General features: G+C 43.4%; 1 protein-coding gene across 1 annotated transcript in view; it reads left to right on the forward strand.

The window, feature by feature from the left end:
- The window catches only part of LOC105469035 (phosphatidylinositol transfer protein cytoplasmic 1), a 312393-nt gene extending 305624 nt beyond the window's left edge, over positions 1 to 6769 (forward strand). Inside the window, exon 9 of the mRNA XM_011719563.3 lies at positions 1768 to 6769. Within this exon, the coding sequence (XP_011717865.1) occupies positions 1768 to 2084 (317 nt within the window). The 3' untranslated portion in view covers positions 2085 to 6769. The remainder of the gene's footprint in view (positions 1 to 1767) is intronic.
- Positions 6770 to 10405: the final 3636 nt, after the last annotated feature.

Raw genomic sequence — 10405 nt, forward strand, 5'->3', positions numbered from 1 at the left:
GCTTTTTTTTCTTTTAAATAGAATCCTCACTATTAAATGATCCTCTCCTTTCATTCTCTATTCTTTTTAAGTTTCCTCAAGAAATGGTTTTATTTTCTTGGCTTTGGAATGCTTAACAGGGTGTGGTGATGTTATTGATTTATGTGTTTTTGAAGCTGAATTTATTAAAACACAATCTCTGAACCTTCTTAGGATCAATACACAGTCAGGAAACCAGAAACAACAGCATCTTTGTGGCCCCTCAGAATAAAAAAGTGTATGTATTGATTAAGAAGATAGCATGTGGCCGGGCGCGGTGGCTCAAGCCTGTAATCCCAGCACTTTGGGAGGCCGAGACGGGCGGATCACGAGGTCAGGAGATCCAGACCATCCTGGCTAACACAATGAAACCCCGTCTCCACTAAAAATACAAAAAAATTAGCCGGGCGTGGTGTCGGCGCCTGTAGTCCCAGCTACTCGGGAGGCTGAGGCAGGAGAATGGCGGGAACCCGGGAGGCGGAGCTTGCAGTGAGCCGAGATCGCACCACTGCACTCCAGCCTGGGCGACAGAGCGAGACTCCGCCTCAAAAAAAAAAAAAAAAAAAAAAAAAAAAGAAGATAGCATGTTGGCCTGAGTACAGTGGCTTACACCTGTAATCTCAGCATTTTGGGAGGCTTAGGCAGGCGGATCACTTGAGCTGAGGAATTCTAGACCAGCCTAGGCAACATAGCGAGTCCCTGTCTCTATAGAAAATACAAAAAAAATTAACCAAGTCATTATGGCCTGCACCTGTGGTTTCAGCCTCATGGGGCCCTAAGGCAGGAGGATCACTTGAGCCCAGGAGGTCAAGGCTGCCCTGAGTTGTGACTGCACCACTGCACTCCAGCCTGGGTGATGCAGTGAGATCCTGTCTCAGATTTAAAAAAAAAAAAAAAAGCCGGGCGCGGTGGCTCAAGCCTGTAATCCCAGCACTTTGGGAGGCTGAGACGGGCGGATCACGAGGTCAGGAGATCGAGACCATCCTGGCTAACACAGTGAAACCCCGTCTCTACTAAAAAACACAAAAAACTAGCCGGGCGAGGTGGCGGGCGCCTGTAGTCCCAGCTACTCGGGAGGCTGAGGCAGGAGAATGGCGTGAACCCGGGAGGCGGAGCTTGCAGTGAGCTGAGATCGGGCCACTGCACTACAGCCCGGGCGGCAGAGAATCCGTCTCAAAAAAAAAAAAAAAAAAAAGAAGAAGAAGATAGTATGTTGAAAAATCCTGATAATTTACCTGTGTACCCTATAAAGGTATACTTTCATGATCTAAAGTTGACAATAATGACAATAATATGTATCATTTCAGGGCTATTGATTGTTTTAATTACCTTCTCTTTATGGAAAAGATGACCAGTTAATTATAGCTCCAAATACCCCACACCAGACCCACAACAACACAGATGCACACAGGTGCGCACACGCACACACACACAGGCACACATTTCCCCCGTCTAGTTCTGTACTCTAGTGTTAAGTCCTTATTGAGAATACTTAAAATACTCACTGAAGAGTGCTTTGGAAAATCTTAAATGGATATTCCTAAAGGAATATTGTTTTCAGGGTGTAGCTTCCAATAAAAAAAAAAAAACTGGAGGTTCGGTATTTCAATGATACTTTGGGTATATAATCGGGAGAGGCCCCTTTATGATAGGGTTCCCATAGTTCCTGTAAAAACAAGGGTAGTGATGAATCTATTTGCCTCTCTTATAAATAACTGCTTGTTTTTCTTTCTGTTTTTCTCCCTAAAGACATGACAATGGATGAAGTCCGAGAATTCGAACGAGCCACTCAGGAAGCCACCAACAAGAAAATCGGCATTTTCCCACCTGCAATTTCTATCTCCAGCATCCCCCTGCTGCCTTCTTCTGTCCGCAGTGCGCCTTCTAGTGCTCCGTCCACCCCTCTCTCCACAGATGCACCCGAATTTCTGTCTGTTCCCAAAGATCGGCCCCGGAAAAAGTCTGCCCCAGAAACTCTCACACTTCCAGACCCTGAGAAAAAAGCCACCCTGAATTTACCTGGCATGCACCCTTCAGATAAGCCATGTCGGCCCAAATCTGAGTAACTTTATATAAATATCTTATGGGGTTTTATATTTTCATTTGATTTTTTTGTCTTTGTTTTTGTTTTTTTTAAGAATCTTCTGATAGAGAAAAAGACTGCTTTATCACTCAAACATGTTCCTTTGACCTTTCAGTGTGCATGTGACTCAGTAACTTCACATAGAATATGATTCCCTAAGTATGCCACACAGCATCATATTAGATGTAAGATGTAAGACCTGCAAAAGACAGAAGGAATCTTCTGTAACCACATAGCTGTAAGCCCGAGAGGAAGCCTTGTTATTGGGCATTTGATGAGGTTTGGCACGGACTTCAAGGATAAATGAATCAAAACTTTGCACCACTTTTGTTACAAGGTATGGTGGAAAATAGTAAAGTCAGTTTCCTCTCATCAAATCTAAAATTCTCCAAAATACTCTCAGGCATAACATACTTAGTTGTTAAATTTTGAACTGCTGATTACTAATACTTGAATACCAATAGTTACTGAGATTCCTATTTTGGTTAGTCTGACTCAGGATTTGGAGCCTAATTAACTCTTTAAACTTTTGAAAATTTTAATCATCAAGCTATAGTGGCTCCAAGTGCAATTAATAATAACTCATTTATACCTTCCACAGAATTTAATAAAGATTCTACTTGTTTCTGTCTTTTAATAACTTTCCCCTTTGTGCCCTTGTGGCCTCAGAAATCCTTAAGAATTGCATGGATGAATGTGACCATAACTGATTTTGGAATGGTTCAGTTTAGGAACCAAGAGGCCCAGGTGAGGCAACATCTTTTTTCTCTACAGGTACCAACAAACTTTGACTTGTCAGCTTCCATCATCAGTTAAGATTCTCAGAATTTGCAATTAATTGAATAGAATTCATTTACTATCTACCCACTCAAAGAAGTACAAGGGTAGAGTAAACTAACTGGGCTTTAACACGGTCAGAATGTCTGGTGCATGAACCATAAAAAAGAGAACTGTCTCCCATCCCGTTTCTTGTTTTACTCTTAGTAACATCCAGAATTCCCTGGAACAGATTGTCTACCACCAGACCTTAGAAAAGATTGTCATTCTCTTGCTCCTTACTTGAAATACAAATATTGGGACTGTCACGTACATCAAGTAACTACTGTCAAGTGGGAGGAGAGAATGAGCGGAATTGCTGACTCCTATTTGTAGAGTGAAAAGGAGGAGTGATAATAGATGCCCTTCTGTCTAGCTTTCCTTTCTTCAACTAGTGGTAATGCAAGATTAGAATCAAGGTTGACAGGAGGCAAGATCACTCATCAAAGTGACAGAAAGACAATTCTCCTTTGCTCTAAAGAGAGAAATCTGTCACCTTTGCACCTCACTGCCTTTAAACACAGATGGGAGGGCAGGCAGAATCTCAGCATTGACTTTTGTCCTCCAAGAGAGGAAGAGAAGAAGTAATTGGGCAACTTCGAGGCCCACACCCCAGCTAGCCTTCCTGATCGTAACCTCCAACCTCAGGAAAGGGACCTTCCCAAAACACAGATCCCAAAGGAAACAAAATAGACCAAGGAGCATAATCTGCTTCTCTCACACAGCCTCTCTGCCAGTGGACCCTGCCTGCTTCCCTCTCAGTGCTCAGCACTCTGTGTAGTGTCTTTCAGGTTGATAACACTCTCCCAAGGTGCAGGCGCTGGCCCCATGAGCCCAGCACCAAAGTTTTCTAGTCATAGGTCAGACTGTCAAGATCATTTCTTTATCTATAGGTTGATATTTAGCTTAAAAAAAAAAAAAAAAAGAATAAACCTAGAACTCAAAGGAAACCCATTGCAAATAGCTTAGATCAACAGTGTATCTCTTCCCTAAGAATGATAGTATCTTAGTAAGACACCTTCTATGCATGGTATGGAAGCATGATTTTTGCTTGTGGGAAAACTTAATCTTTTATCAGACCCCTCGGACTTCTCAATCCCTCCCTCTCCACACAGTAGTATTTAATGAAAATGTTTTGCTTTAGAAAGCAAAACGCTACTTTCAGAAGACACTGAAATAGTATACGTATTTGCTTACCATTTGCAAGCTGAAATCAAGGCGGGGTGGGGTCATTATTTTCACATAGAATGTATTTATTTTGTGCAGGTTGTTAACACATCTGGCACCTAGTTTTTCCATTAATAGCATTGCTATTTTCCCTTTTTATAAAGTAGCTTCTGCTGTCAAGGTTAACAATTCTGGCCGGGCGCGGTGGCTCAAGCCTGTAATCCCAGCACTTTGGGAGGCCGAGACGGGTGGATCACGAGGTCAGGAGATCGAGACCATCCTGGCTAACACGGTGAAACCCCGTCTCTACTAAAAATACAAAAAAAAACTAGCCGGGCGAAGTGGCGGGCGCCTGTAGTCCCAGCTACTCGGGAGGCTGAGCCAGGAGAATGGCGTGAACCCGGGAGGCGGAGCTTGCAGTGAGCTGAGATCCGACCACTGCACTCCAGCCTGGGCGACAGAGCGAGACTCCGTCTCAAAAAAAAAAAAAAAAAAAGGTTAACAATTCTATATGCTTTAGGAAGCTAAGTTCTAATTTCCTTTTGTGAGTTTCATTTCTTTTATAACCAGTATGTTACCACAGACATCAGTTGCAAAGCTACCATGGTAGTGTGATTCTTAGCCAAAAAAAAAATGTGTGTGCTCTTAAAGTATGTTCAGTTTTTCTGTCTACATGTGCTTTGTGTGCGTTAAAAAGGGGGTGGGGGGCCTAGCTATTCCTTTAGCTGCTTTGCATATTTAACCCAGTCATCAAAAGGCATAAATGGCTTCAATATTTTATATCTCTTGGTTTTCAAGTATCATTTCACATTCTGTATACATGACTTTGTTATTGTGGAATACAAGCCTGCAATGGATGTATATATACAGAACATTAATAATTCTTATAAGGATGGAAGTCAAATGGCTGCATGATGGAAATTAGAAGAAAAAAAAAAGCAGAAACTTGAATTTGCTAAGCATGTTTGGGGGGAAATAGAATCCTTAACTCAGTGCCTCTGTCTGCGATATGGAAACCTTCAACTTTGTTCACCAAAACTGTATTATACCTGTGTATATATATATATAAATATAAATATAGTATAGTGAATCAGACACCATCGGTTTTAAGTCTCTGGTAGCCAAATTTAAATAATCCATAGAATATCACATATGTTCACTCCATCTTCATCTCTGAAGTTAGTGGAGACCATCAAAATGACTGTACATTTCATGACTCTGGGAAAATTTCAAATGTGAAGTGCCCCTGTGCATTTTGTTGGCCGTAGCACAGCATTCTTGCTTTAGCTGTGCTTTCCTGGGATGAGAAGATCTTGGTGTTTTTAACACATAAGCTTTGTTAGAAATCACCTCTGAAGATCATTTCATTTTCTCACTTTGGGTTGCTGCAAGACAAAGCAAAGGAAAAGGATAACAACGAAGGAGGCCGTGACACTTTTAGTTGCCACCGTTGTAATTCAAACAATATGGGTTTGTTGGTGAACTGATTTATCAAGCCTTCTGTTACGGTTTTGCATCTGTGTGTGGGGAAAATTTTAATTTATTTGGAAGTATTTATTAGCCATGTTGTTGGTCCTGAAAATAAATCTCTAAGTAGCACAGTTGTGGGTATATTATGCAGGCACTTACCACCGTATCTGCAAAAGTAACTGTGATTTTCTTTCAAGACACTGTGATAAACAGTGAACTAAGAGAATAGATTCTGACACGTCTCGATAAATCATTCTCTGCAAAAGTTTCAGGGCTAATGTATTTATGTGTATTTTTAAATTCTACTTTCTTTGGCATCTCTTCATGGCTCAGAGACAACAAGGTAATAGGTCATTGGCTGGCTTAGGTCAACAGGAATTTTACTCTTAAGAAGGGTCAGTGTATAGCTGACTCTGCATACAATGTGTAATCAGATAATCCATTAGAGAGGAATTGTCCAAATAGTTTTAGTACCTTTCTGATCATCTGACGCAGTAGGCTAGGAGACAATCTGTCATCTGAGCCATAGTTCTTGAGATTCAAAAAGTCTGTCCAGTGACTGCAATCTGATTATAAATAAACTATTTTAAACTGTTCATTCTTGCTGAAACTGAAGTGTACACAATAGCACAGCATTGGCATGCTGAGGCAAAACATTGGGTTCTTTTGCGTTCTACCTTCAAAACGATCTGTTTGCATTTGAAATATGAGTGTTTAAGCTTTTTAGGAGTTAGTGTAATAAGAGAATGTGAATCTGTTGGGAAATTTTCAGATGCCATTAATAATTGTCATTTTGTTGTTAAATTAACAAGTACTTTAGGATAAGCCTCTCGATGTTTTTGCTTTAAATTGAAAGCATGTCTGTCAAATTGCAAGTTTCCCTTCGGTTTCTGTATATCACCCAGAAGAGGGTCTTTGAGTTGGTGTTGTACCTGTACCACTCACATGTAGCGTCAAGCGTAATTTTTAGTGTTTACATTCAAGCTGGGATCTTGACTGGTTAAATGAATCCACATACCACTGCCACTGCTGGAGGACCAGGTGTTGGAATACACAGCGTTACAGGCTATAAGCAAAGCAAACAAAAGTTGATCCTGACATATGCCATCCTTCTGTGTCATTTTGTGGCCGCTCTGTGTTTTTCTCCCTAGTTATTATTGTTAATAACTCACTTTTTCTTACATTCTGTTGTAAATAAAATACAAAGCAATCTTCTTTCCAAGTGTAGCTTCCTCTCTCTCTCTCGCTCGCTCTCTCTCTCTCTCTCTCCTCTTCAGCTATTCTCAAGGGAATATTAGTCATTGTTCACTTGTGGGTGGATGGGCTTGTTTCTTTTCCTCTATGGATATTTTTCCCATCCACATGCCACTGCCACTGCTGAAGGACCAGGATCAACAAAAGTTGATCCTCACAGATGCCATCCTTCTGTGTCATTTTGTGGCCTTGCCTGCTAGTAGGCATATGGCACCTTCAGGACCCTTGGTAGGAAAAGTCTGAGTGTCTGCACTAATTATCCAGCCAAAAAATACACAAGGTGGCCAGCCAGGCCAACATGGTGAAACACCATCTCTACTAAAAATACAAAAATTAGCCAACCGTGGTGGCACATGCCTATAATCCCAGCTACTCAGGAGGCTGAGGAATGAGAATCGCTTGAACCCTGGAGGCTGCAGTGAGCTAAGATCGCGCCACTGCTGTCCAGTCTGGGTGTGAAAGAGCAAGATCCTGTCTCAAAAAAACAAAACAAAACAAAAAAACCTGGCCGGACACGGTGGCCTGTAATCCCAACACTTTGGGAGGCCGAGGTGGGCGGATCACCTGAGGTCAGGAGTTTGAGACCAGCCTGAACAACATGGTGAAACCCAGTCTATACTAAAAATACAAAAATTAGCCAGGCCCATGGTGGTGCGCGCCTGTAATCCCAATGACTCGGGAGGCTGAGGCAGGAGAATCGCTTGAAATCGGGAAGCGAGAGTTGCAGTGAGCCGAGATTGCGCCACTGCACTCCAGCCTGGGCAACAGGAGCAAAACTCCGTCTCAAAAAAACAAAACAAAACAAAACAAAACCCGAGGTGAATCTGTAACCCAGTGGGATACTCATGCACCCATCCACCAGGTGTTTGGTTCCCCCTTGTCAAACATGAAGCTATCCACCCTGGGGGAATCTGCAGGAACACCATCCCAGTGGGACACTAGATTCTCTCCATTGGGCCAGTTTTTAAGGAGAGCTGAAATCACTCTGATGTGGTTTCTCCATCTCAAGTAGCTCCTGTGCACAAAAGGGTTCTCTGCAGATGGGTAGTGGGAGGACAGAAACTAACTTTCTTTCTTTCTTTCTTTCTCTCTCTCTCTCTCTCTCCTCTCTTTCTTTCTTTCTTTTTTTTTTTTTTTTTTTTTTTTTTGAGACGGAGTCTCGCTCTGTCACCCAGGCTGCAGTGCAGTGGCCGGATCTCAGCTCACTGCAAGCTCCGCCTCCCGGGTTCACGCCATTCTCCTGCCTCAGCCTCCCGAGTAGCTGGGACTACAGGCGCCCGCCACCTCGCCCGGCTAGTTTTTTGTATTTTTTAGTAGAGACGGGGTTTCACCGTGTTAGCCAGGATGGTCTCGATCTCCTGACATCATGATCCACCCGTCTCGGCCTCCCAAAGTGCTGGGATTACAGGCTTGAGCCACCGCGCCCGGCCTTTTTTTTTTTTTTTTTTCTGAGTCTCACTCTGTTACCCAGGCTGGAGCGCAGTGGTGTGATCACAGCTCACTGAAGCCTTGACCTCCTGGACTCAAGTGATCCTCCTGCCTCGGCCTCCAGAGTAGCTGGGACTACAGGTACACACCACCACACCAAACTAAGTTTTTATTTTTTCTAGAGACTGGTTAAACTACGTTACCCAGGCTGGTCTTGAACTCCTGAACTCAAGTGATCATCTCGCCTCAGCCTCCCAAAGTGTTGGATAATGATAGGTGTGAGCCACCGCACCCAGCCAGAAATACTTTCTAGACCCTGCTTGTTAGTCTCCTGCTAAAACAGCACATACCTCTCACTCTGTTCTCTCCTGTTGAATCATCTGCATCCTATGTTCTAATCTCTGACTGGATCAGGCACACAGCTTCATAGAAGCACACCATCAGTCGGCTTTCTACACTGAAAATTTCCCAAAATCATATTGTATTGTTCCAGTGAACAAAAACATGCTTGCTTTTGTAACTCCAACTTCACCATTACCACCCCCACCCTGCCTTTTACTTCTTTTTTCAAAACACACAAACTTTCCACACATTGTTGCTGGCTAACTTTCAGCCAGTGAACTTGGGTACAGCTAGGCTGGGTGTTTATTCCTGGGGCCAAACTATATGGGTGGTTAAATAATTGGATGCCTAATGTTTTATACACACACACACACACACACACACACACACACACACATATATGTATATGTATCACCCCCAATTTCCTACTACAGCTTTTCATCAAGGCATTATCTCATTTGAGCATTACTCTTTAGATTTCCAAACATCCACATTCTTTTCTAAAATGTCCTTGTTTCGGCCAGGCACGGTGGCTCACACCTGTAATCCCAGCACTTTGGAAGGCCCAATAGGTGGACAGATCACGAGGTCAGGAGATCAAGATCATCCTGGCCAACATAGTGAAACCCTGTCTCTACTAAAATACAAAAAATTAGCCAGGCATGGTGACAGGCACCTGTAGTCCCAGCTACTCCGGGGGGCTGAGGCAGGAGAATCGCTTGAACCTGGGAGGCAAAGGTTGCGGTGAACAGAGATCGCACCACTGTATTCCAGCCTGGGTGACAAAGCAAGACTCTGCCTCACACACACACAAAAAAAGTCCTTGTTTCCTTCATTACATTCTACTTGGGGTTTCTTGCCTCTGACCTCCAGCTGCATCTTAGCCTCTCAAGTTCATCATAATCATGCGACCATTCTTCAACCCTGTCGTGAAATATCCCTCTATGAAAATGTCACCCTCAGCCGCGTTCAGTAGCTCACACCTGTAACACCAACACTTTGGGAAGCTGAGACAGGTTCTCTTGAGTCTAGAAGTTTGAGACCACCTGGGCAACATGGTGAAATCCTATGTCTCAAAAAAAAAAAAAAAAAAGGCCGGGCACCGTGGCTCACGCCTGTAATCCCAGCATTATGGGAAGCCGAGGTGGGTGAATCATGAGGTCAGGAGATCGAGACCATCCTGGCTAACACGGTGAAATCCCGTCTCTACTAAAAATGCAAAAAAAATTAGCCGGGCATGGTGGCGGGCACCTGTAGTCCCAGCTACTCGAGAGGCTGAGGCAGGAGAATGGCGTGAACCTGGGAGGCGGAGCTTGCAGTGAGCCGAGATCACGCCACTGGACTCCAGCCTGGGTGACAGAGCAAGACTCCGTCTCAAAAAAAAAAAAAGAAGAAGAACAAAAATGTCACCCATAGTCCTGAAGCTTTGACGCCTTTGGAACAACAATCTTTGTGCATGTTCACATACAGTTGTGTGTGTGTTTAACTCAGTGAGGTTGATCCAGGCAAACCCTGTTTTCCAGCTGGCAGACTGACTTTCTCTGCCTAATGTACCTGCCCTCTGACATTTCATCCTCCCATAAATCCTCCTTTTTCCATAGTATGCAACCTAGTAGGATATCCCATTCAAATCCAAATCGGCAAGTGCTTCCCTGCTCCTGGGAAAGTTGGAGGCAGGCTGGGACTTTGCCTTAATGCCTTTGCTCTGTTCCCAGCATTGAGGAACGGAGCTAGCCTGTGACCAAAAAAAAACATAGCCTCAGAACCTACTGAATCAGCCATTCAGTGCAGCAACATTAACGGGCTGAATTAAGCACCTGGGATTTA

Source organism: Macaca nemestrina, chromosome 17, assembly GCF_043159975.1.
Source record: "Macaca nemestrina isolate mMacNem1 chromosome 17, mMacNem.hap1, whole genome shotgun sequence".
NCBI classification, from domain to species: Eukaryota; Metazoa; Chordata; class Mammalia; order Primates; family Cercopithecidae; genus Macaca; species Macaca nemestrina.